The sequence below is a fragment of the Lonchura striata genome, chromosome 7 (assembly GCF_050655825.1).
Source record: "Lonchura striata isolate lonStrDom1 chromosome 7, ASM5065582v1, whole genome shotgun sequence".
Taxonomy (NCBI): Eukaryota; Metazoa; Chordata; class Aves; order Passeriformes; family Estrildidae; genus Lonchura; species Lonchura striata.
The window spans coordinates 17,171,018-17,198,710 of record NC_140709.1 but is presented as its reverse complement, the minus strand read 5'-3'; the positions used below and the strand labels follow the sequence as shown (position 1 = coordinate 17,198,710).

At 37.9% G+C, this 27,693-nt stretch overlaps 1 protein-coding gene across 1 annotated transcript in view; it reads left to right on the top strand.

The window, feature by feature from the left end:
- The window catches only part of DPP4 (dipeptidyl peptidase 4), a 40,043-nt gene that overhangs the window by 6,846 nt on the left and 5,504 nt on the right, over window positions 1-27,693 (top strand). The window contains exons 3-23 of the mRNA XM_077784995.2: window positions 1,459-1,548; window positions 2,104-2,198; window positions 2,319-2,393; window positions 4,312-4,364; window positions 4,467-4,539; window positions 5,719-5,839; window positions 6,224-6,384; window positions 8,179-8,282; window positions 11,650-11,779; window positions 11,925-11,969; window positions 14,954-15,058; window positions 15,161-15,228; window positions 15,417-15,470; window positions 15,797-15,921; window positions 16,842-16,889; window positions 17,357-17,455; window positions 19,463-19,532; window positions 21,078-21,272; window positions 22,174-22,228; window positions 24,085-24,184; window positions 25,724-25,788. Coding sequence (XP_077641121.1) covers window positions 1,459-1,548; window positions 2,104-2,198; window positions 2,319-2,393; window positions 4,312-4,364; window positions 4,467-4,539; window positions 5,719-5,839; window positions 6,224-6,384; window positions 8,179-8,282; window positions 11,650-11,779; window positions 11,925-11,969; window positions 14,954-15,058; window positions 15,161-15,228; window positions 15,417-15,470; window positions 15,797-15,921; window positions 16,842-16,889; window positions 17,357-17,455; window positions 19,463-19,532; window positions 21,078-21,272; window positions 22,174-22,228; window positions 24,085-24,184; window positions 25,724-25,788 — 1,931 coding nt within the window. The remainder of the gene's footprint in view (window positions 1-1,458; window positions 1,549-2,103; window positions 2,199-2,318; window positions 2,394-4,311; window positions 4,365-4,466; window positions 4,540-5,718; window positions 5,840-6,223; window positions 6,385-8,178; window positions 8,283-11,649; window positions 11,780-11,924; window positions 11,970-14,953; window positions 15,059-15,160; window positions 15,229-15,416; window positions 15,471-15,796; window positions 15,922-16,841; window positions 16,890-17,356; window positions 17,456-19,462; window positions 19,533-21,077; window positions 21,273-22,173; window positions 22,229-24,084; window positions 24,185-25,723; window positions 25,789-27,693) is intronic.

Genomic DNA, 27,693 nt, shown 5'->3' with positions numbered 1-27,693 from the left:
TTTTTTTAAGAGTCACATTTCAAATAGAACTGGGCAAGCATTTTTTAACCTTTTCTGAGCATTATAGACTAAAATCATTGTTTGTTACATCTCTTGCAGTGGTAGTTGTACAGTCTGTGCTGTACATATACAGTTATTTATTGCTTGGAAATAAGAGTAAAACTGTAATAGCTGATATAAATGTCTTCATGTGATGTTCCAGATGTCACAGGTATCCAGCCTGCAGAAAGAGAACCTGCAAAAACTGTTGTGAGGTGTTTTTCTGTGTATGTATGTTCCCAAGGACTTTGCTGTCTTTTTCTTCTTTGGCATAAGGAAAGAGAACACAATCTGTTCAAAAGTATCCAAAAGACTGGGCTGTCAGAATTGTTAGGGGCAGGTTAGCACCTTGGTTGATCAGTCACCACACCTGTACTTGAGTGTTTGTATGGGTTGCTTTTATTCTAGTCTTTTGATTTAGCTAGTTGAAATGAAAATTCCTTTCCTTTTGGACCCTGTAGGTAAAAGGGTATATGCAGGTAAATGAAGGTAGATTTTAGGTTTCCATTTTTAAAAAAGGCAGGAAGATGCAGGGAGAGAATTTCACACCTGAATTTAAAATCTGTAGTCTTTATTTTCAGAGGAAAAGAATCACAAAGACTCGCAGACTGAGTTGTTGTTGTTATTACTTATACTTTGGAAAAAGTAGCTTGTGCACTGCAGGCAGTAAGAAAGAAATACTCTACATAGAAGCCAGCTGCAGCTGAAACTAATGACCAAATTCATTTGCTTAATTAGATTCAAAGTTTCACTTGGGCTTTTCAGACTAACCCAGTTACTTGGCTTTAATTTTCAAAAAATTAAAGTCAAAATTGTAATGCTAAAATAAACTTAAAGATACCTTGGTGAAATCACATCAAAAGGGGCATAAATACTTAATCAATTATTTCATCATCATCTTATCAGGAAGTGTTTGTTAATGAAATATTTTTATTAGACTTTCCCTGAATATTTTACTGCTTCTCAGATTTTTAGGGTTTTTTTATTTGAAGCATTTCTGAAATCTGAGCTTAAAGATAAGCAAATGATTCACAATTGCAACTATTTGCAACTGGGGCTTTGCAGTGAACGTCCTAGAGTGAGCACGGGGAGAAAGGCACAAAGATCACTTCTTTTCAGCTTTTAAGGAGTACATGTTTGCAGAGGTAAGAGAGCCAGAGTCAAAAAGGTATTTCTTTCACTGTCAAAAAGGTATTTTCATTTCTATGAGTGACCTTGCTGACGCTTCTTTATTTTATGCTTGCTGAATTTACCTTGCAATAAAGTTTTATTGCCTTCCCACTGCTGCTACTTTAGAGATGGTTAGCTAAAACACTTTAATAACCAGCAACAAAAATCCACTTAGTAGCTGGGTTAAGAAGCTGGGGTGGAAAAATTTGCAGCAAAGATCAGAGTCTCTCTTCTGTCTGTTTCTTTCAGAAGAGACCTCTTCAGGAAAAACATACACTCTACAGAATTACTTGAACAATGACTATGAGTACAAAACATATAATTTGGAATGGATTTCAGGTAATTCATTTATACATACAACTTGAATGTCAAGAAAATGTACTACCTTCAGCTATGTACCACCTGCTGTCACCTCGTGCTGAGGTGACTACTGTATTCTGAAAAAAAGTCAAATTATTTAATAGTGCCATTACAGAGCGGTGCACAGTTCAGAGGGTTGATTCCTTGTTTCCCTGAGAAACATGCTCATGTTCATGGCAACTTATATTCTTCCTACTGCTAAAAGAGCATACTTACTTCTGTGCTTTAGGGTGGAAGCATGTTACCCTCTGAGGTGTGTCAGCTTGCCAGAGAACAGGAGATGCAGGCTGCTTTTCCTTCTGAGCATGCCTAGTGCCCCAAGGGAAGGAGATGCTATGCGGTGGATGCTCTGGGCTCCATGACTATGTTTTGTCAACATTCATGTCTCTAAGCCTCCTTTCATTATAGAATTGGGAAACACAGCATTAACCACATTTTTGGGATTTATTTCCTGCTTAAAAGCATAAAGGGAAAATAGAAGTAACTAATGAGGATTTTACTTACCTTTTGTTGTCATCTCTCTTGTGCTTTTAGGAAACAAGTATCTTCACAAAACAGATAATGGGGACATCCTGTGTATCAGTGCTGACAACGGAACATCCTCAGTAATCCTGGCAAACACAACATTAGTATGTTGACTTACATGTAATATATGCAGACTTTGGAAAGGTATTGGATTTCATATTTTGTTCTGCATAGTCTTTGGAATCAGTGTTTAATGTGTTTCTTTTTCCTTCCTTTGTTGACAGGATAAGTACCAGGCAAGCACTGTTATAGTGTCTCCTGACCAAAAGTTCGCTCTTCTGCAATACAGCTATACAAAGGTACAAGTGTACTTTACAACTGAGGATGAAACTGGAAAATAAAGGTTTGGGAACAACTGAGAGGCTGAGAGAATGTGAGGGAAATGTAGAAGGATGGATGAATGTGATGAATGTAAGGGAGCAATCAAGCTGAGAAGCCAGGAGAAGAGTCCTTTATTATCTGTGAGCTTGCCAGAGGAAAAAAAAGCATCTGGATAAAAAGTAGATGCAGAGTTATAGCAAGGAGAGGAAGGCTGGATGGTTTATCTGGGAAGACAATCTGGGAGAGTAGATAGGCATGGCTGTCCCAGGAGTTGTGTGGGTAAGGAGAAGTGATGAGTAGATATGCTGGTATACATCTGCTTGTATATGTATGCTATATATATATATGTGGTTGTTACATTGTGGTGGTAGGAGGTAAGGGTTTAAAACTGAGGTGAATGAAAATCTGCATGTGCTTCAAAGAAGGCTTGTGCTTGGAGTGGGCTTGTGTGTCCCTGTTGCCTCCTGTCAGTGAGCACATGGGAAGCCTGCAGCAGAATTCCTCATCCTGGCATGGTGCTGAGCCGTGCAACCAAGGTCAACCCACGCTTGTGCCAGGTGGCATGAAAACCTGGCTCTGTGTGCCAATTGAGAAGCCTAATGGTGGTGATCATTTGCTGTGCACTTTGTGCACTGAGAAACCACTAACTTTGTTGTTCTTTCCTTTTTTTTAGAGAGGTGGCTGTTCTGTTTGTAAAAAGTTCAGTGCTAACTTGTGCAGTGTACAAATGCTTGAGCACTGTGTCACTGAGCACTGTCTACATGTCCTGGCATTGCTGTCCCAGAGCAGTTCTTGCACTGTGTCAGGCACAGTCTGTGCACTCAGTCATCAATTTTTTTCAATTTTAGCTTCCATGCTGGGTCCTCCTAAGCCAGTTAGCTTTAGTTTTTTCTGAATTGTTCAGAATTATTTAACTCTTCACTACATCATTTGAGGCCACAAAATGTCTAGTATTTTACCAGCCGCCCTACACATCCCCTCTGCTTGTAATTTATTGCTCTGTAGTGGTTTTTTTTGTTGCATTCATAAGAGTTAATTTTGTTTTAATGCTGAAGCAAGATATTTTAACCTTTATATAACAGTGTGATTGAAAGTTCTGTTATTATTAATCTTTATTGCAAAGAAAGAGTAACAAAATGAATCATGAGGATGTAGACACTTGTTATGTAATTGCCATCTGGCTGTGTAGTACTAAGTTGTTGGTTTATTATCTTCATGCAAATATCCAAGAACCCTCTTAGAAGGGAGCATTGTTGCAACATGTCAGTGCTGTGGGCTAAATCAAACCTCTCCAGCCCCACAAAGTGAACACGTTTGAATGTCTGTGCATTATCATCATCACCTTTCTCTTTGTTAAGTGCCCACAGAGCGATACAGATTTCAAGAGGCAGATTTCTCAGAGAAGTGTTTTATTTCTGTGACAATATGAATGGGAATAGGTCACCCTGGTACTGGAGGAACTGCTGCAGATGTACTGCTGGGACTTGTGAGAGTTACTATAACATAAGATGCCAAGTTAAATAATGCAACATGAAAAATGCGACAGAAAACAGCGAATGAGCCAGTAAAGCACAAGGAGGAGGATTAACTGCTCACTGATGATAGTCTGCTATGTAGCTACAAGGATTTCTGAAAATCTGCAGCATCTCTGGCGTCTGTATCTCTGTCCTTAATCAGACAATGGCCTCAGTCATAGTATTTAAGTGATGACCCCAGAGTGGAAATTCTTTAGTCTTTCCTTAAACCTAGTAGAGATCTGTTACCCTTGTGTGTTCATTGTGTTTTCTCTAGCTTAATAAAAATCACAAGGAGAGCTTTAGGGGTAATTCAAGCTGCAAGAGATGTGAAACCTGGTGAAATTTATTTTCTTACTATTAAAATATTTTTTTTTTGCAGTTGTGGAGGCATTCCTTTACAGCTTCATATCACATCTATAATTTCAGTAGCAGGTCAGTAATTTTTGCACATAAAATGTTGTGTTAACATTCATTTTGCACTGAAATGTCATTTCACTTATTTCTCTTGGCTGCATTTTGTTTTTGTTTTTCCAGTTCTATCTTAGATGATGGACTACTACCTAACGATACACAGTATATATCCTGGTCACCTGTTGGTCACAAACTGGTTAGTAAAGAAAGATGAAATTTATATAAAGAGTCATTTTCATACACATGACATGGAAACTCATGTTGTCTGTACCCTTGAGGTTTTGGGACTTTCCTAGTGCTAGGTAAAGTAGCTGAATTAGTTTAAAAATTGACTACGGCAGCTGGAAAGACTCCAGAGTTCCTCTGAGTATTTTGTTGTTTTTTAAGGAAAATGCATTCCTGAAAGTAAGTAGTGGCCCCAGCAATCATGAAACACACAAACGCACAAGAACTTTTTGTTTTTACAATTGCAGACAGTAGCTCATCCCTTTCAAAAACAGCAGCATTACAACTGTCTGTTTAATCATCATTGTGTGATTTTTATCTCCTAATTACACAATAGTTGATGAAGTTTTACTTGATGGATGCATGTAGTGGGATTAGAGGACTAAAATCTGTTTTGTACTCTTTCCCACTGTTGTTTTCTTCCTCCCTTCCCCTCCAGTCCATGTCAGTGGTGCCAACCACCTAATTTGCAAGGCTTTTGCCTTCCTTGTGTTGAGCGTTAGTCTGCCACAGGAGAATGTGGTGTTCATTTATTGTTATTGCCTAGTGAATTTATATGTCAATTATAAAGACCAGCAGCAGAAGCAAAGCAAATAGAAAAGAGTTTCTGCATCTTGGAGCAAAGCTCTGGAATAAATCTCTGTTGTTCAGTCATTGGAGATGAAAACCAGGGGTGATTAGAGAGGCAGGCAGGTGCCAAAAATTAGAGTTCTGGGTGCTGCTGAGGAAATGTACCATCTTTAAAGGTCTGTTGGCAGCACTGAGGCCCCACTGAATGTTTGTTTTAGCAAAGCCCTGATAGTTTTTTTTGAAAGACAAGTTAGTGGAAAACAATTCCTGATGAAGGAAAATAAGTTTGTTTTAGGGTGAAAATGGAATTGCAAGATTTTCAAAACTCTATACAGTAGTCATGTCACTTTTAATATTTTACTTGGTTTTTTGCATCTAGGCCTGAAGTTATGTTGCTCACCCTGATCTGTACTGGTGTTTGTATTAGTAATACCAAGTTGTTAAGTATCGAGGTTGTTAGGTGAAATGCAGTTTTTAAAGATGGTTTTTATCATCTGTTGTAAATTGCCCAGTAGATGAAATAAAGAAAGGAAGTAGGATTTACTGTAATAACAATTGTTACCACAATGATGTTTTGCAGGCATATGTTTGGAATAATAATGTTTATGTAAAAGCTTCACCAACAGCAGAAGCTGTGCAAATCACTCAAAATGGAGAAGAAAACAAAATTTTCAATGGAATACCAGACTGGGTTTATGAAGGTAACTACATCAAGCAAGTTTTACTTTCCATTATTATGTGAAAACTTTGGTTTGTTGTAATTATTATCTCATTCCTTACCACTGAAAAATTCAAATTAATCAAACTGTATTTTAAAATAAACATGCATCCTTATCTGGGCTTAATACCTGGCTAGTGTGAGGATCTAAGAATATATATGAGTTTGCCTAGTTTGCATTGTGTCACTGGAAATTTTAGTGTGAATTAGCTTTGCATGATAGATTATAAACATTGATCTAATGTCCTATTTCAGAACCCAAACAAACAGTAAAAAAAAAATCCTATTAAAAACTAATGAGAATAGCACCTAGGATAGAAGACCCAACTTATCAATTATAACTTAAATACATTTGCATCTCTTTCAGAGGAAATGTTTGGCACCCATTCTGCTCTGTGGTGGTCTCCAAATGGCAATTTTTTGGCATATGCATCCTTTAATGATAAAGAAGTTCCTGTTATAGAGTACTCCTTTTATTCTGAAGACACCTTGCAGTATCCAAAGACCATTAAAATCCCATATCCCAAGGTCTGTGTTATTTATTAAACATGTTTGTTCTGCAGTTTCATTAAGAGAGTAGTCTCATTTAATCAGTTCCTGCTAATGAAAATATTGTCTGTCTCTCCTCAACAGCTTGCTGTGATTACTCTTTCTGAAGTCAACAGCATCTGGCAATGTTAAAGTATTTTATTATCTCCAGGGGAAAGAAAAAAGAGGGGGAAAAAAAGTATGATTTAAGGTTTTGTTGTTTCACTATAAAATTTAGAGGTAGTGAGTATGTGTTGAGATAAAAAGCTCTCAGGGAGCTAAGTTGGTACAAAGCATTAGGCAAATGTACATTAGGTTAGGGTTGTGCATGATATTGATAATGGAATCTTCAGCTAATACAGCATTTTCAATTTCCTGTATTGAGAGGAAGAGGAGGAATCTGCTAAGGGAGTTTCTTTGCCAACACCTTAAGCTCTTCCAATTTTAGCTGTAAGAATGAAAGTTTAACTGCAAGGTGCTCCTCCTTCCCCCTCCTCTCCATGTGACCTAATGCCCACTGCTGGCATAGCTGGCACTGGGCTGAATGGGGTGGGAGTCAGAGTGCTCTAGTGGGTTCCTCCATGTGCTCCATGTGGAGAGGGTTTCATGTTTAATACAAGACTTACCTGTTATTTGATGTTATACATATTTTAATTTATCTGAGCAATGCACTTAAGACATAAAGCAGGTACAAATTACACTTGGAGTACAACAATTGCAACACCCTGCTGAGTGTCAGTACAAACGTGTTCTCATAGCTCCATAATACACTCACCATCACAGTGCTGGGCATCCCCATTGCTGGGGAGGAATAGATGGGTTGAAATCATCTCAAATCCATCATTTTAGTTCTTTCTGTTCACCCCTGGCTTTTTTGTACTCTGTGTTGGATTAAGGCATCAACATGCCCCACCCCAATCCAGAATGGTCTGGCCATCCCAGGAAGATACTTTCAATCAATGGGGCAAGACAGATGATACAGGCAGTTTATTGCTCATCTGGAATGGCTGCCTGGTGGAAAAATTGTCCTCTTTGTGCCAAGCTCAGGTTTCTCTGCAGCAGCTGTGGTCACTCCCTACCCTTCCCAAAGGTCCTGGAGCACGTGGCCTTTGCCTGTGCCCTTGGAGCCTCCCCAGAGGCATCACTGACAGCTCTGTCCTGAGCATGGCCCCTGAGAAGAGACGTGGGTGTAGAATGAGTTGCCAATCTAAATTACAGATTTTATTACAAGCCCCTTTTGTTTGGAATATTGCTGACTTCTGGAGGTGGCTCAAGTGTAGCTGCCAAACTGTTACCATGAGGACTTGGCTGGTTACTACAAGGGAAACAGCCCCCCCTGACATAGCTCTTTGCTGTCAGCAGCATTGCATTAGAGACAGTGCAGTGCTGCAGTCACAGCTTTGATTGGGATGTAGGCAGCTGTGATATGATTAGTTCATGTAAGGTGCTGCTTCCACGGAGAAGCATTTTCCTGTGTGTTAGCAATGGATTTGATTCTCTCTAGGGACTGTGTGTGGTATGTAGGACGAGATCTGGTCAAATACAGCAAGCCCTGTGTGTGGCTCTAAATGTAGTAGTCATTCTTACCTAGAAACACATAACACTTCTGTGTGAAAAATACAAAGGATAATTTATGTATCAATCATAAAACTGCATTTAGGAATTTTTCTTTTCACGTGTTTGCAGTCGGTTGGTTTTACCTTTCTGTCTGTACTAACTTACTCATCTATAATTTCAAACACTTCACAAAGAATATTCTCTCTTCAAAAGTACAATGAAAAATTTTATTTTTAGGCAGGAGCTCCAAATCCAACTGTAAAATTCTTTATTGTGGATACCACATCACTTCCAGCTTCCAGCCCTGTTGAAATTGTTCCACCTGCAGAAATAGAATCAAGGTGAGAAATTTTGATTAAATATTTGATATTCGATTGTTTCTTTTGATGAGAAAGGAGGAGCTTTTATATGTGACCTCCCTGTATTCAGTGTATATGGCAGTTTTTCCCTGTAATGTGGTTCTGGTAGCAACAAGATTTACCAAAGAAAATCTGCACAGAGATTATCCTCCTAGTGATTATATATAGATGGCATATTCCATGTATGTTATATTCAGAATGTGACAAGTTCTTGGCTCATCACATTCAGTGGAGTCTAACTATGGTGAAGTCATTTCACAGTACAACTTTAATATGAGCAAGTTTTCGTATAATCAAATTATAATATATGTATTTCTATTCACTGGAGAAAAAAAACCCAACAAAACAAAACCTTAATGGTAAGTGAAGATTGGATTTCATTGGAAGCAGACTCCTTGCTAAGGCAAGGTATCATGGTTGTCTTCAGATTTATACTTAAAATGTTTGTTTTCTTTGGGAAGATGGTGAAAATCAGCACCTCTCAGAGTAAATGGAAAATTGTATTCCTCAAAATGCCACTGGAAATGCACAACATGATATAAATGTATTTTGTAAAGAGCAGCTACATCAATTTAAAGTGCATGCACACAATTTGGTATCCCAAATCTTGGGTTTTGTTTTTTTCTTTTTAACAGTATTGTGGAAATGTTTTAGAGGTTTGCACTTAACAAACATGATGGGTATGAAAGCACAGGTTATACTGATATACCAGAAAAAAACAAAGGTCTGTTAGCTTATGCATAAAACCAGCATTTTATATGTGGGGGCCAAAAAGCTATAACTGGAAAATCAGCACTCTTCCATTTCAGCCTCACCACAGTGTAACATCCATGTGTTAACAGAGATGCAAGTTCTTATGAATATGTTGTTCTTTATCCTTCCCTTACAGTCACACTGCAATAGCTGCATGTTAGATAGCTGTTGTGCCTTGTTTTCCTCCAGAATTCCAGTGCCTCAGAATTAAAAGCCCTTTACATTTTGCTCAGTACTGATTAAGATCTTTGCTGTCTCAGAGGGTTTTTTTACCTTTTGTTAATACCTTAAGGAAGTTGATGTGAGCAGAATAACCATCAGCTTGCTTCCAGGCTCACACCCATCTGGCTAACAGAGGTGTGCGTTACATGGAGTACATCCATTCTTAAATTTATTTGCCACCCAGTCAGGATTAATACTAATGGAAATCTTGAACGATGAGTTCAAGGATCAGAATTCACTCTTTCTCCCAATGGCTGATCCAAATTATGGTCAAGTCTCACCATATGTGTCCTGCAAAATTTGAGGCGTCCAAAACGAGTCTGGGGGAAGTTTGCAAGAGCCAAGGTACATGAGTAGGAAAAGGTGAGCAATGTGCAGTGTTGCTGTTGGGTAGGCTTTTTTTCTGGAAGTGCAAAGTATTGAACATTTACATTATATTTGTGTGTACACCACTGTATGACAAGAAAGGTTAGTTTTTGTGATGGAAAATTCTGTTTTTACTTCCACTGAGGTAAATTTTGAGCAAAACTGAGTTTGAGCTGGTGGCATACCTCACTCCACCTGCCTGGTTGGGGATGTTGAGAGGCAGTGCCTCAGCAAATGGTTGCTTCCTACAGCACTCTCCAGGGCTTGGAGGAGCACCAGTTTTACCCCTACATGTGAAGGGGGCACAGCTCACTTATGTTGCAGAGGAAGAGTTTTATCTGTCAAGAAAAACTGCCAGAATCTGGAATGGCAGTGCTTTGCCATATGATGGTATTTGAAACCTGACACTCTGCTTGAATGGCCAGCATGAAATCTATCCAGCATTTAAACACTGGTTTTGGCACCATGGATGCAGGGGGCTCCTGTTAGCCAGCAGGAGGATGAAGGGAATGGATCCTTCTTGTCTGAAATTATCTGTCCTTGAATAAGCTGACTTCTGAGTAGAGTAGTTGCAGGGTATCCCATTTCAGCAGCAAATGAGGAAGAGCAGTGCAAAACTACTGTACTTTATACTTGAGTTAATTGTAGCTTAGTTAACCTTTTGTGTGTTGCTGAGTGCTAAAGGTGCATTCCCATTCTCACAGGGGAGATAGTTATTGTAATAGCTTGATAAATAATATTTGTTTTGTTCGTTTTCCTTGTAATGTTTATTTTGTCTGATTAATGATTTATAGTCACCAGAATTGTTAACGACTCTCACTTTGAAGGAATGAAAAGTGTGGGACTACTTCCCCTTTATACAAAACAAGGGAAACCACTATTATAAATACATGAAGAATGGTTGTTTGTTTTTTTTTCCACAAACAAGCTCCTGCAGACTCAATGGCAGTAGCAATTAAATGACCTGCTGACATCCCAGTCAAATATAAATGCAGAAATAGACCTTTTCCAAACGTGAATTTGAAATTATAATCTAGAAATAAATCTGAATGTTTTTGATAGCAACCTGACATAGTTTTAATCTATCCACACTAATTGTAATGTTTCCTTCCCCAAACTGCAGTGATCAGGAAGATACTCTTATTACAAAATTTCCCACACATTTTTGTTAACTAACTTTGGGGGAAAAGGGAACATGAACTTGGAACTAAGTCAAATGTGCAAATTACGGTTAAAAATGTATACTTGCCTTGGAGGGGAAGTTTGTTTTATTTTAGTTCATAAGGCTTCAAGGAGATAGGAAAGATCTAAAATAAGAAAAGACAGTACATCTAACAGATCGTTATGGTAAACAAAGCCACTAAATTTTATGTGGTGCATTTTTAAAATTAATATACAGAAATATTCATGAAAATGGGGTGGTTTTTTCTGGTACTTCACCCCTCATGTCAGCTGGGTGGTATTCTGAAGATGAAAGTAAAATATTCAAATAGTCATATCTGGTTCTGGTATGATCTCTCCCTCCAGTATAACTAAAGAAATAACTACTAAATTGAACAAAATTATCTATCATTCAGAAAATAATTACAAGCAACCAACTTCAGGCAGCTAAGGATAAAATTGCTTAATCTAAGGCATATGCAACTTAGTATTCAGAAGAATTTCCTCTAGATGCACACAGTACAAGATTTATGAACAGCCTGGAGTAGCTATTATTTTATGCATTAGAGAATAGCTGTTAAAATTTAATTGCAGTCTTTCTGGAAGTGGGTTTGTATGAGCCATCTAATTCTTTATTGTATCTCTGAAAATAACCAAGGCATCTACTAGCAGCAAAAGCAATTGATGAAAAAATGGCTCAATTACATTTGCATCATTGTTTATTGTTGAAGAGTAGATTGAAATGAAAATAGCCAGATGAGTCTCATTCAGTGAATTGCTGAATGCAATTGTATGGTATGCTATTATAGAGAGGATTTTAAATATCTTATGTTGTTGCTGTTTTCAGTGATCATTATTTGAGTGTTGTAACATGGGTGACAGATGAAAGGATTTGTCTGCAGTGGCTCAGAAGAATTCAGAATTTTTCAGTCCTCACAGTCTGTGACTTTGAAAATGCTACTTGGTCATGTCCAAAGGTAAGACAAATTAGGATGGAGAGCTGCAATGGTAGATGAACCTAGAAAGGAGTGGAGTGTATCTGTATGTTTATCTTTGTAGAAATAAAGCCTGATGTAAAATAAACATAATTGTTGTGGGATTGTTTGTTTTTCTTATTCTTAGGAAAAACAATTTACTGAAGAAAGTGCAACTGGCTGGATTGGCAGAGTGAGTATTCAATTTCTAAAACTGCTAAATGCTAAATAATTCTGATAATTATGAAAGTTTCATATGACCCTGTTGCAATTTGCAGTGCCTCTTGTGTGTAGGTCCAGTCCTCTCACTTGCTGTGTTTTACATGTACAGGAAAAAATTATCTCAAATGTCACTCCATGCCTGGCGTTAAGCTCAATTTTTTCTGTGGGTAGTGGGTTCTGAACTCCCAGGCTGGGCTGACAGTGCAGTATGGCTGGAGCTCTAATCATGCTCTCTGTGACCTGTGCATCTTGTTGGCAGGACAAGAGGTTATGGCTTTAAATTGAAAGAGTAGCCTCAGATTAAGCGTTAGAAAGAAATTCTTCCCTGGGAGGGTGGTGAGGCACTGGAACAGGTTATCCAGAGAAGCTGTGAGTAGCCCATCTCTGGGAGTGTGTCAGACCACGCTGGATGGGGCTTTGAGCACCCTGGTCTAGTGGGAGGTGTCCCTTCCATGGCAGGGGGGTTGGAACAAGATGAACTTCAAGGTCCCTTCCAACCCACACCATTCTATGACTGATTTTATGTTCAGCTTACCAAAAGCACAGCACCCTTTCCAGCAGCTTCTGACCTGCTGCTTTGATAGCAGCAGCTAGGGGGGAAATTCAGGAGCCTGGATTCAGAATTCCCTTTGTTCTGAGGAGTTGCCAGCTATTCTAGTTTACCTGCTTTCTAGTCTTCCTACTATCTCTAGAAAGATCTAGGGAATAAAATGTATTCGGAAGTGTATTCTACAACCTTTGAATCATATTGTAAAGGCTAGAGGACAAATGTAATTTTTAGTGTGTCAGGTTGCAACAAACCATTCCAGGTTTTAATTGGGGCTGCTCGTTTATTTATTTTTTCCCCTGCATGAAATATCCTCTGAAGAGAAGTGGGGACAAGGTGAATGTAACTGGCCAGATTAAAATTTTCATGCACTTCTGCCAAGCCAGCCGCTACTGTCTGGATGATGCTTTCCAAGCTGCCTCGCAGTCCCTTTGTACATGGTAGGGAGTAGGCACCTAATGAACTACACAGAAGATCTGGGGGAAGTGAAGCAGAGATGCAAAAGTTCAGATTTGGAGGGAGAAATGAGTTTCAGAGTTTTTGATGAGAACACAGAGTACACTTTCCACTCCCGCATTTTCCACACACTGATTATGCTTTAGTCACTAATTCACTTTTGAAGTCAAAAATGAAAGTTTAAAGAAATGCAAAGAGGGAGGCAACAGCAGGGATGAAATCATCCGCAGTATGAAGATGAGAGATCAACCCACCTGCTGTCAAATTTGATATGGAAAGGAAGGCCTTAACGCTGACACATTTTGCTTCTCTGCAGCAAAGGCTTCACAATTAGACAATGTGATGATCAAGCTGCAGACTTTGTAAACAGTTGTGCAAAATGAGAGGGCAAAATGCAAGTCTGTGCCACTAAACTAGGTTGTTGGTTTTTTGTTTCTTTTAAAGAGACAACCCACTTCTTAGGAGCTGTTGGAAGAAATGATAATCTCACTGTATGATTCTTGGATTTGAGAAAGAACTAGAGAGTAGAGAGGACTAAAGAGGGGATAGGATAGGTATATTTATTTCTTTTTTTTTTCCACCTTCTTAGGGATGATAAAATGATATTTGACCAATGAGGAATATCTTTATACATTTACAAGATGTATATATGCACATACTTATGTATAGAAAAATTTAAGTAAATTTTCTATGTGTGTAGAATACAGACATACAGTCCTCTCTTTGTAACTATAATGTTTTTATGGATTTGGGGGGGAGGGCTTTTTATGTTTTTTGTTGGTGGATTTTGTTTGGGGGTTTTTTTGGGGGTTTTCTTTGTTTGGTTTGTTTTTTCTTAATAGGGATGAAATCATGTTTAAAAGAAGAATGCTCAGAAAAGACTGCATCGCTGTATAAGGCTTCCAGGTCATCAGGTGTTAGAGCTTGCCAGTTGAGTTAAAGGAAAGTCATACTTTGAAAAATAAGGGAAAAGCTAGCAAAATATTTGCCAGATTACTTTTTGCAAAAATACTGCTTGGGAACAAGGAGAGGTTATTTGGAGCACACAGTTAGAAAGACTTAATTTCTGTCATTGCTTTCTGAATGACCAGAGGCAAATCACTTCAGCTTTGTTTCACCATTTCAAGATGGGTATAACATCTCCAAGGCAGTTACATGGTGTCGGTTCCCTAATTACCATTTAGATCCTTCGGGCATTTGTCACAGAAATAAGTTTTATTTCATTCAGCTCAATTTCATTCCTCTCTTTTTTCCTACCATATGTAGCACATTCAAATGGCAGTCAATAGAAGAAATTTATTCATTTCTGTCACTCTCAATTGATAAATGGATAATTACTTCATGAAAATATTATTCCAGTTTGATTTCTCTGTTATTCTGTAATCACCTACTTGTTAGCAAAATTTCCTCTTGGAAAGCAGCTTGTGTTCTTTTGAATAGAGCAGGACATTTTTTCACTGTTAAGCTAAAAATGATACTGAGTTCAAAGAATTTGTTCACAAATATGTGTTTCAAAATAGAAAATTCAAGAAAAATGTGAATTTGCAAAATTTACTATATTACCGGTTACAGCTGCATTGGATGGAATAAAACAGTGCCTTTGAAAGAAGATGCATATATTGTTTCCTAAAATTGTAGAAAACCAAGACCACCAAAAGAACTTCACATTCTATGGTGGGGAGGGAGCTGGGGGGTGTGGATCACTGGTGGGACTTGTGCTCAGGAAATTCTGCTGCTTAAGGAGCAGGAAAATATTTAAAGTGTTTTTATTTTAAGAGTGATGGCTACAGGTTCTACCTACTAAGTCAGAAGGCAAAAATGTTTGCAGTACATTCATTGATGCCTTGTTATAAGCACTGAGAGTCCTAGTTAGAGATATTAAAACCTAAATTTATCACTTAGGATCTGGAGTTTTGTTTTTTGCTTTAATAGACATCTCTCTTATGTTCAAGTTTCAGCCATCTGTCCCTCACTTTGCACCCGACAATTCTTCCTACTACAAAGTCTTCAGCGACACAGCAGGTTACAAGCACATCCATTACATAAATGGCTCACAGGTGAGCAATATTGTCTAGGACAGTCACTGCTGGCTTCTGTTCCTCCTGGGGATCAAGGAGTTTCATGTTCTACTTCTTGCCTTGCCTTTTCCCCTGCTCCAGGTTCCAGTAGCTATTACTTCAGGAAATTGGGAAGTAATCAGCATAGAAGCTGTAACCAATAAATTTTTGTAAGTATCTATAAATAAGGTACCTCTTCCTATCATAAGGGCTGGTAATAAAGGTCTAAGCAAGCACAGAGAGAGAAGAGGTAGAAGGTTTTTAACTTATTAAAAATCTGATTTAAACATGTCAGATAAAATTTTTAAATATTGTACTGTAAATATTTTACTAAAACCACTATGTTTTGCTTTTATAGATACTACATCAGTAATGAAAATAATAAAATGCCAGGAGGAAGAAATCTTTATAAGTAAGAATTTTTTTTTTCTGCAGTATGAGTAAAAAATAACTTAAATATTTTTCTATAAATTTAGTTAATAAAGGGAAATTGTGAGAAGAAACAACCAATCCTCAAGCAAAAAAACCCTAAAAATAACTGTCATGTTTTTTTTCCTATTACTGTAATTTCAGTACTAATTGAATCAAAAGCTGAAACTGTTTTCTCTAGTTTTTGAATCAGTTTCTATCACTTCTGAATTTTAACATTTTTCATTTGGCCATCTTACTTAAAAGCATATACTGGTTTAGCATAGCTTAAAAAAAATATCTCTGAGATAAAGCTCATTTACTTTGCAGAGTGCTCTTGGAAAGCAGTCCAAAATTTACTAAATGTGTTAGCTGTAATCTGGATCAAGAAAGATGCCAGTATTATTCTGTGTCCTTCAGCAAAGACACACAGTATTATCAGCTAAATTGTCTCGGTGAGTATATCCCGAATTAATTGACATAAACATGACTCACTGATTAGTTGGGTGGTGAAGTTCACTTCGTCAGGATCTTGATACGTACTGTGTAACAATGATATGTGTTGATAACATTGGATAAATGTATTGGCAGTGGGAAAACATACTGCCTCCTAGGCTCAAAAGTACCTTGACAAAAATTACTGGGATAAAACTTGTTAGTTCTATCTGTCAGTGGACCTGAAAGAGCTGCAAAACACTCCTGTCCACTCTGCATCTCCTCGAGAGATGTATGGGGAGCTCTGCCTACAGAAGGAATTCGGAGGCTCTGAAAGTGTGACAAGCAACAGACTGAGTAAAGAGCAGTGCTCTATGTATGAGAATAAAATTAAAATAGTGCTGGTCAAGAAAAAAAACCCAAGTAATGTAATCATAAGGTAAGTGGTGGGGCTACGTAGTACAAGGGTTAAATTAATCAAAGGCCAGGAAAAATAAAATCGTCTCCAAATTACGTTAAATTGAAATGTATGCTGTTTTTTAACATGCCAAGATCTTCCTTAATCCATGGGCTAGAAGGACAGACAGCAGGCGGAATTTTCTGTCAGACTGTAAAAATGGTTGAAGGCAGCTGCTGTGGTCGCTGTGACAAGGCTTCCTGATGGCCAAACCATTGTCCACAGCCGAGGCATAGGCTTTGCTCAAGAGGGGAGATTCTGTTCTTCAGAACCTCCCAGTCGGGTGGTTCATCTCTGAGACAGTCTGAACATTTTGTGGGACCCTGTGGCTTGAGTTTGGGCCCTGATAACCTGAAATTCAGCTGGAGCAGACTGGAGGGAAACAAGTTCTGAGCTTTTATGATTCACTCATTTCCAATTACTTTACAAGGACTGTGTTTCAAGCCAGCATGCAAACATGAAGGTTTTGTGCCCTGTTAACAGGTCCTGGCCTGCCTATATCTACCCTGCACAGAAGCACTGATGATGAAGGTATGGAATTGTCTTTAATTTATATTATGCCAGAAAATTACACTGTAAATTTATTCTACTTTTCTTCTCATTGCATAGTATAATAATAAAAATGTCAGTTATGAAGGGTAAATTTAATTTCAAATAATTACCACAAGAATAAATTATAAAGCTTGTCATATATTTATTCAGAGTTTATTTAACATTATTTTACACAGGGCTAGAGTACAGTTGTATGACTTATTTACTGAATAATTGTTTAGTTCTTCTGAAACAGTATTTAGATGAAAAACGGAAAAAAGAACTGAAGGAAAACTATATTGTAAACATTGAATCTGAGAGGAAAAACAAAAACTGCAGTAAACTAAAATTGCAATATAGGTTGTCATCATCTCATGTTTAATATTTAAAGTGGTTCATAATTAAAGAGCACTGCATTTGAAAAAAAATCTTTTTAGTCTTTGAGTCTTACTTACTCTGTTATTTAGTCCTCAGATATTTGGAAAATAACACTGAACTGGAAAATTCATTGAAAGATATTCAGATGCCTTCAAAAAAATTTGGCTCCCTTAATATAGGTGGATACAGTAAGTTCAAAAATGTCTTTTACCTTTCCCCTCCCACCCCCACCCTTTTCACCAAGTGTTTCAAGGTCTTCTGCTGAGGAGCATGACAGGACAGATGGGTGTAATGGGAATTCTTGCAGTTATTCAGAACTTAGAGGCAAGATGGTTTTTTTTGGACATTTCCAGATATTCTTGGTTATTTTCTGAAATCCCAAAATGTTCTTATCTAAAATAAGATAAGTAAAAGATAAGCTTTTTATATAGTATGGTATCGTCATGTTTTCATGATTAAATGGCTTAACTCCTTTATCCTTTATAATACACTAGAAACCAGAAGTCTCTAACAGTGCATTAAATAAATAACAGAAATGAGGTTGGGGCACAAACACAAAGCTCTTTAATATATTGCTGAATTTAAATTATATTATAAATTCAAGTAGGGCTTTCTGATTTACAGGTGCAAGCCCCATTAGTTTGTGTTAGCAGGTTGGGAGAGTAGAGAAGTTGAGTTACTATGAAAAAATGGACACAGTCTAAATGAAAAATCTTGAAAAAAACATTTAAGCAACATTTCAACTCTGTCACCTTTGACTTGTATGGGGGGCTGAATAGATTGAATAGATTTAGATTGAATAGTCATTCTTGAAACCACATTCATGCTCTGAGACTGCATAAAGCCTAGGACAGACCAGAACAAAATGTTGGAAAGTGAACTGTTAATGCCTTGTGAGTGGTACCCCTCAGAATCTGGGTAGAGAAATGTTCTTGTGTGCTCTCAGGCTGAGCAGCATCAAAGAGCCCAGTGGGATGCCTGGTACCTGTCTGAACTGTACTTGCTCCAGCCTTTGCTACTAGCTTTTCTCTTCATGACAAACTTCCTCCTGTTAAAATGAGCAGATATTCTTAATGGAATTCCATTTTACAAACTGTATTGTGTTAGGTCAGTCTTTGCTAACTGTTCTTTTTGATGCCTCCCTTCTTTCACTGCTACCTTATTTTTATAATAACTCTCTTTATCTTTGTGTTTTCTGTCTTTTATTTCTGTCACATTTTTACTAGGGCTAAAGATGAAATCTTCCAGGCAAGATGGAGATTTAAAGATGTTCTTCATGCTATCAGTTGTATATTCATTTTTTTTTAATTCCTCTTTGTTCTTACTACTTCATGTCTTCAGGGTAAAAGCTTTTGGGTAAGGGGAATCTATTTTTAATATCAAAAATAGGAGAAGCAAATCCATTTATGTAGTCTATTAAAGCTTCAAGTCTGCTCACATATCCATGTAGGTTATTAGAGAAGAAATCCACCCCTGTGACTATAGAGTCTGCAAAATTTAAAATTAGTATTTTAATGTGTTCAATTTATATTCTTTATGTTCCGGTGTTCTGATGCCTTGCATATTTGTATCTGGGCAAATTTCTGTAAGATTTGCATTCTGACTATTACTGCAGTGCAGTCCATCAGCATTGCAGCATCAGTTCACTTAAAATTCATGAGGGAACAATTGAGTCATTCAGTTTGCAAAACTTAGAGGGTGTGCCTTTAAAATGTTCAGCTCACAGCCAACTTGGGTAGGACGAATAACATGAATGGAACTGGAATCAATATTGCTTCAAAAATAATAGATACTTGGATATGTTTCTGGCATGCTTTACAAACTGTCAAGCAAAGTCTATCTGGCAGGTTCAAAATAATATAGAATTTCTTTTCTCTGCTGGGAGTGAAATTTTATTTTTGAACCTGAGTTAGATTTACTACTGTAGAGATACAACAAATTTCACATATAAGCTTATAATGATGTCATGAAATGGCATGTTGAGTCCCCAGATTTTATTATTTCTGCTAGTTTAATTGTAAAATATTTTTTAAATTACTAGCTAGGAACTTCTACATGTATATATTAAGACAGTCCAGTTGAAACTGCTCTATAATTTTTAGGGGGTGGCTCAAATGTGCTCTTGTATGAATTGCAATGCATGTCAAGTAATTTCACTGGAGAGCTGACCTAAGTCAAACTCTTTTCACTTTTAGACCTGTGGTATCAAATGATTCTGCCTCCCAATTTTGATCAATCAAAGAAGCATCCTCTGCTCCTTGATGTGTAAGTTTTCAACCACATGGCAGTGTTGTGTTAATAATCACTTTCATCTACTTCAAATGTTCTTAATAAGGAAACACAAAACTGGAATGTTTTCTAATTAATTCTTGAAGTAGTTTTAAGATGGAATGAAAAATAGAGGTTTATCCCAATACATGGTGTATTCCTGTGCCCTAAGATGATGTAATGCTTAATGAGCACATGCTCTGGCACTGAGGCAGATACATTCTACAGCCAGGATATTCGTGTTAGCTTAGCTCCTTCTATGCTTGTGACATTCCTTAGGAGTAATCCTTGATGAAATCACAATCCAGAATGAACCCTTGAATAAACCTTGTATTCTAAAGATGAAGTTTGTGTGATGTTGCACGTTTTCTGTGATATTTGAGTGTCATCAGTGTTGACCAACATTATCCTGTGGTCAGGGTTGCATTTACTGTGTATTTTTTTCATAAATACAAGCCCATAAGCATGTGCTGATTGGTCTGGCCTTCCTCAGGCACTTCTGTTCATTCTGGTATGTTTTCTTCTAAATGAAAATTACTGAATTTTAGCTATGCATTAATAGATAAATGTTAAGTTACTCCTTTTTTTACAAAAAGGAGGAAAATGGCTGTTAGTTGTTAGGTATAGTTTTATATCATGCAATTTGGTAGCACTTTTTGATGTGCCATTGAACACTGAACATTTTTATGAACAGCCACTGCTCTTGGCTTCTTAAGCCAAGTTTAGTTATGATATGATTTTCATTGACTTACCTGGACCTTTGTCAGGATCACCTGTGGTTCACAGTGATCTTAGTATCAGAAATTGTTTTGGAAGTATATGGATCCATAGCTTGAATTAAATTCCCAGTATTTTTTTCTGTGCTTTTAAAATTGATAAAAGTGGGCTATAGGAGCCATTCTTCTATTTCTTGCTCTGTTGAACAGTGGCTAGAGAAGTGCACTGCACAGAATTTTACCATCAAGGCACTCAGCGTATATATCAAGTGATCAGGTGCTTCTGAAATATTTTAAAGTAAAAAGTTACAATTACAGTTTTGCTTCCTTTTTCTCAGCCTGCATAAGAAATAGTTCAGGCTGATGAGACATAGAAAATGGTATTTTTCATTTTTCCAGTTGAAGGCTATTCATTGAATTCAAACTTAAACCAAATAAATCATGGGTGAATGGAACAGAACTAGAGAACATCACTTTGAAACTCGGGTAACTAGATATGCCAAAACAAAAGAAAACTTGGTTTGGATTTCTGATAACCTGCCTTAAGTCAAAATAATGAAAGTTTCTTTTTAGAGCAGAAAGAAGTAAAACAAACAAAAAATTATCCAGTCTGCTTTCTTGATTAACAGCTGAAGTTTCAAAAAAGCATATTGCTTTTAGTGGCACCTTGGAGTCAGTCAGTGATGCTTTTCTTGTTTCCTCAGTTTAATTTGAGAGTTTATCCTGTTTTAAAGGCCAAAATTGTCAGCAGAAATTATATTTCAAATGCTTGATGTGAGAATATGTGGAGAGTAAGTGCCTGGATTCTGTGACATGATTCCCCCAGGTATGCAGGACCCTGCAGTCAGAAAGTTGACCAAGCCTTCCGGATCAGCTGGGCCACCTACCTGGCGAGCACGGAGCGCGTCATCGTGGCCAGCTTCGACGGCCGCGGCAGCGGCTACCAGGGGGACCGAATTATGCACGCAATAAACCGCAGGCTGGGAACATACGAAGTGGAAGATCAGATAGCAGCAGCCAGGTGAGCTACAGGGAAAGGTCAACACCTGCTCCTTCTTTTTTGTGCTTACTGGGGGGGGAAAAAGGTGATGTTTTCAAATCGTCATCTTGAAAATACTGGCAAAAAGTAACTACATTCTGCTTAATTTTGTACACTGAAGTGTGTCATTTGTAAGCCAACTATCATTTTATGTTTAAAAAGAGAGGAGAGTTAATGCCGTAATACCAATTAACCATATCTCTGATTTTATGGAGATGATTTTATAGAGATGATATGTGTCATATTAGTAGAAGAACACGCTACCAGGGAACTTGGAGATGGAGGTTTTACTTCAAGCTTTTTGCAAGTTTCTACTGTCACAGAATTATGAGAAACACTCAGCCTTTAAATCATAGTTCACATTTGTCACTTGGTTTATGCTTGTAGAACCTCACTAAAACAAACAATCCCAGTATAGGTCTCTCAGAATTGTAATGAAATATGATCTTATAGGGTTTTTTAAGTGTGATTTTAAAATGTTAAGGAGTTTAAATAAATAGAATTTCACCATCTTTTTGATTTTTTTTTTTTTTAATGGTGACTGTATTTACATGTGTTGGTCTGTTTCTTACTGCTGCAAGTTGATTTTTGTGCATCTTTACAAAAATACAAGGCAGATAGTGAATCTAACCTAACAAAATACAAATGTCAGCAAGTGTGGATTGAGGGGTTTCAGAGTGTCATATACACAGATGTTTTTCTAAATTTTCTAAAGACACATCCACCTGAATTATCCTGTGTTTTCATATGCAGTCACTATGATGAAGTGGTAAATGCTTGTTTGTACAATAGAAAGATGCCGACCTGGTAGGAAATAGGCATGTCTGTAGAATGGCAGATACTTGCAGTTTGTTAAGTATTTAATTATTCTGTTTCCTTTTAGAGAATTTTCTGAAATGAGCTTTGTTGATAAGGACAGAATAGCTATTTGGGGTTGGGTAAGTACTCAAATAATTTTTGGTGGGAATACTATTTAATTTAAGCAACTATTTGTTGTGCTGTCATGTGTGTGAGATCCTGGAGTGCTTCATGTGAGTCACCTCTGGGATCACAGCACAATCCAGTACATTAACTGATGAAGTTCATCTTAGAAGTGTGTTTATACATTGCTTTTTTGCAATCATTCAGGAGCCTTTGTAAGAGAAATTAGGACTACTGGAGGGATTAAAAACCAATTTAAATGGATGCAACCAATTTCCTGTGTACAGTATGAACCTATGCTAAAAAGAAAAAAAATCCAAGTATGTATTCAACAGTATTCCTTCAGTTGGATGACTGATTTTAAAAAAGATGTGAAATTACACTCGAGCCAGCTGTGTGGGATGGTTATCATGGTATTTGCAACCAGAGGCCAGATTTCTCTAACTTGATGCATCTTTAAAACCTGGCACAGTAGATGGGAATATTTAATAGTTTAATAGCATGCACATACCCCCTCAGCTACAAAGCTAAATGTGTACATAGTGTTAGTGATTCCAGTGCTGATTTAAGTTGTTAACTGAAATTAGGGCACTGCAGGTGACAGGCACCAATGAATAAATTGCTTGATGGCAATATGGTGTCTTTAATAGCTTTTCTTCTGGGGGTAAACATCTCTGTTATATGAAGTTACATGTAACATTAACTGTAGTGAAAGGAAAATTTTTGCTGCAGAAATTGATGATTTGATGCAATCCCCTCTTAAGTCCTTATGACCCTCAGGATGAATAGCACAAGAACATTCCTCTTTTGAACTATGTTGGGATTATGTATCATGGACACTGAACCTGTGGGAAAACAGATTTTCTCTATATCTTGAGTTTTTAGACTGTCAGCCTCTCATTGTCAGCCTGTCACTATGTACATGAATTTTGTTTGCCATAGATTTAGCAGTAATACCTTTACTGTGGCCAGGTTAGGCATTTGTTCAATGTTTAATTACTACCTGCATGTGTTACTTTGCAAATCTCATTGGAAGGACCTAGGAATTGAAGTTGGAGCAAACATTTAAGGACTTTTAAATAAGATGCAATTCCTTTTGCATGTAATCTGGTTTTAAGACAGGAATGAGATCCAAAAATAGCTCTTGTTTTTGAATGTGGGTGGGCACATTTTCCTAAATAATCCATTCAAACTCTTGTGAGGGCAGTCATTTGGGCGGCTGGTGACAGTGTTTAGGTATCTTGCTGCCTGGATGCTCAAGTGTGTCAGATATTTACTCATCTGTGTATCTGATTAGACTGTGAGTAAATTTTCTGTGTATAGCAAGGAGTGTGTTGTTGCACAGTTCCTCCCACAGACTCAGCAGATCCTTCACTCCTCAGTCACAGTCTTGCTCCTGACACTTTGGGGGAGAGTTAGGGAGCGAGTTACCATAGGCCTGCTCCAAGGGTGCTGGAAATTTTTGGATTCCCTGTTGCAACTACTCATCGGAGCACACTGTGGGCCAGAGCTCTGCTTCCACCCACTCCCCCAGCACGGGAAGGGACACAGCGGTTCAGCAGTGTCTTGTTTCCTGTCTTTGCTGCTGCCTACAGTGCTACCAAACACAGTCATCCTCAGCTGAGTCACAGTTCGGCAGCATTTGGGCCCTTTTCCCCCACCAAGTTCTCATTCATCAGTGCCACCGCAGCTGCCATGCGCTGTTTGATGCCTGTTTCCCCGACTGAGCAGGCTGGCTGAGATCTGACCCAAATTCAGAATGGAGTTCATTAATATGAAAAACGCTGAGCCTATAAATGCCTGATGAACTGTGTAGCAGATGGGCCCCATCCTTTCCCTTCCGACTAAAATAACAGCAATGTTTTCTTCTCAGTCTTATGGGGGATATGTGACCTCCATGGTGCTTGGCTCTGGAAGCGGCGTGTTCAAGTGTGGAATAGCGGTTGCCCCCGTGTCACGCTGGCAATATTATGGTATGTGAGGGCTTCCTCCTTACAAGGATTCCCATATGTCTTCCAGTGCACACGCTGCAAAGTGTGGATTCGTAGCGCAGAACTTTCGATTATCTACTAGATGCCACGTAAATGCCACTTGGTCTGTTTTTATGAGCTCGTGGCCACTGCATTTTGAAATTAAACCAATTCGCTAAATACTCGCTAAATACTATTTCCCATTTTAAAAAGTCAGACCATAACTTCAGGTAATCTCTTCAACCATTAGTGAAGGCTAAGTCATTGTAATATTGGTAGTACTGCTGTAATGTGTCTGCATTTGCTTTGAAACCAGTATTGTGTGTCAGAAATCCATTGCAGTTAAAGGTTTGTGTCTTCAAAATGAAACTTCACTTATAAGAATGAACTGTGAGGATCAACTTTGAACTTGCATTGTAATTTACTCTCTAAAAGTACCAGAATAGGATTTGAATTGCATTAGGTTGGTTGGTCAGGGGTTATTTTAGCATGTAAAATTTGGATTTTATAAATCTAATTCATCTTGAGAATAGTTTGATGTGAGAAAAACCTGATCAAGCGGACAAGTCTCTACATGCTTCAAGCCTTCAGAGCATAAGGTTTCAAGTGGTTGCATGAGGATAGAAATGTGCTAGTTATAGGGGCCCTCCTCCCAGACTAAAAAAATTATGTAGTTTTAAATAGGTGCTGGTACAATCTGAACAAACTTTAACATTTCCTCATGTTTATTTGTCCAAAAACATTCAAGGGAAAGCTTTCCCTGGCAAACCTCTGCTAAAGAAGGCATAATTTATCATTCTGCAACTAGCACAGAGGCTGTATAATAGCTAATTCAGCAGATCAGATCATACTGCCAGACAGCAGTAGTCTGCTGGGGACATAGCAATGTCTTCATAATATTTTGGATGTGAATATTACAGTATGACAGGAAATATTTTTTTAATTATCAAGATCTCTAAAATTCCACTTTTACCTAGTTAAATTAAGGGTTGTGGAGGCATACATATTCAGCAGAAAAAAACCTCCAGTGCAACAACTCTAATGTCAAATGGACATTAGAATATGGCAGCAGAGAATTCATTTGTACGGTTTAAAACAAAGCTGCAAATCTGCAAAAGGTAAAATGGCAAAAAATACGTGGAAAATATTTTTTTTTTTTCACCCAAGCTGAATCCTAAGATACTACTATATTTTCATAGTATAGATTTTTGGTAGTAAGCATTTAGATAAAATAAATAGGATTTTTTTTTTTTCAGATGCTAGTTATTTACTGCAACATCTTCAGTCATTTTTTTAGGATTACTGAAAGAATAACAATAAGGAAACACTGACACAAAGTACTATATTAATATTCAGCATTCAGGTGTCCATGGCAACAAGAAGATTAACTATTCTGAATAACGATGGTTACCTACACCCCTCATTGTAGAAAACCTCATTTCCAGTATGCATTGTTACTGCTTGTATTGATGGATAAAACTGATGATAGACAGGCTAAAAATTAAGTAGCAGATTCTAATTTTGGGATTTCTTTAATTTCAGATTCAATATACACAGAGCGATACATGGGCCTTCCTACAGAAAATGATAATCTGAAGAACTATAATGTAAGAAAGAAATCACTTTATTTAATTTTTTTGTCTGTTGTTTCATTTCTAAACTGTTATATTGTTCTTTAAACAGTTTAGTTCTTTCCCTGTGGGGAGAAATAAGTTTGTTTCTTCATTCCAGCTCGAACTGTTGCATTGTGCTGTTAGAGGCTGTCGTCTCATGTATTTGGATTTGCACAAGGCAGCTTCCTCTTGGTGAATGGTGTTGGGTTTCTGTTGTTTGTTTGATGTGTTGGTGTTTTGGGGTTTTTTTTTACATGCACTTCCATTTGACTGTTTTGCAGACTGTAAAACAAGCTGTAAAAACTTCTAATCACCAAGAAACAAATTTGTTTTAAAATTTATATGTTCATGAGCAAAGTATGCTCTATCTTAAACATTTTTCACAAAAACAAATGTACTCCCATTCTTCCTGAAATGTAATTTTTTTTTAAATGGGTATTGTGTGAACTTCTCTGCTTTAGGAATCTGCAGGTTTTTTCCAGGGAAAGCAAAATTTCCTCAATACTAGAATACTTTGACAGGTAGGCTAATCTGTCTGTACTGTGATCATATCAAATTGCAGACCAACTGAGAGCCAGCAGTGTCAGGACTGAAATGTTGGCACAATCTCCATAAACAGAGGGTGTCCAAAGTTTGTTCTAAAATGACCAGTGTTTGCACAGGAGTGAGGGAATTTGCATTTGTCATACTGAAAGCAGATTGCATGTAGCTTGTTCATCCTTGTTACAGCATGATTATTAATTGTTTGACTTGCTCTTCATGTGCCAGATGATTTTTTGCTGCCTCAAGGGCTTTTTGAAGTCACAGGTAGCTGGGCATAGGGCAAAGTAATGGAACGTTCTGTTAGGTTTTGTTAAACTTCAGGCCAAAATGAAAGTACAGAAGCTATGGGATAACTGTGAGGAATCTGAGGGGTACTTTGTGGCCTGGTTACTGGAATGTTTCACAGAAAACTCTTTTACAGACCAGCCATGGTGATACTGGAACCAAACACTGGTGTTAGAGGAGGAGATAGAGCATTCTCTGTGTTTGGGTTAGTAAGCAGGGTAGAAGACAGTGCTGTTGTGTTCATTAAAAAAGTGTCATGGGTAGAAAAAAGGGTGGGAGTTGCATTGATTTAGAAGTATGATAAAACATATAAATACACACATATATGTACTGAAACATGTGGTTTGACATTTATTTACAGTACTCTAGTGTTGTCAGCTGCTGTATGAGACATTCTGGTCAAGACTGGGGACAATGGTAGTGACTGCTGGACAGCTTGGTCCCGTGTCTGTGTCTCACTCTGTAACCACTGAGCTACTGGGCCCAGCAGGAACTGACCAGCAGCCTGCAGCGCCTGCCTGCCTTTTCCCAAATGTGTTTCTTTAAGGCTTGGGAACAGTAGGAGGTCTGCGAGGTAGCAGTGTAAATACAAGTCACTGTCGCTGTGCAGAACGAACGTTAACGCTCTGGGTGCACAAAGTCACTCACCAGCTTCACGGCACAGATGGCAACAGAGGACTGTTTAATCCTTTCAAGCCAGGAGTCGGATTTTCTTGGCATGGTATCCATTGCTGGCAATGGCCACGTTGAAACTGCCAGTACCAAAGAGCTAAAGGTTTCAAATGTGTTACTCAGAGGACTAATTGGGGAGAATGGTGGCTAGATGGAGGAGGAGTAATTGCCTAGATCAGATTGTCACACTTCGCTGCTGCTCCTAGAGAAAGGAAAATGCAACTTAAATCCTTGTTTGTTGTAAAAAGCTCCAAATAACACAGTACTCGGACTTTACTTTTAACCTGGAGGGTGGGGTAGCTTGAGAAGTGAGTTTCTTGTTTTTCATAGAGCCTCAGTGACAGTCTTGTGCGATTTTGTTATTGCTGAAGACCCTCACTGACTTCAGCCCACAATGCT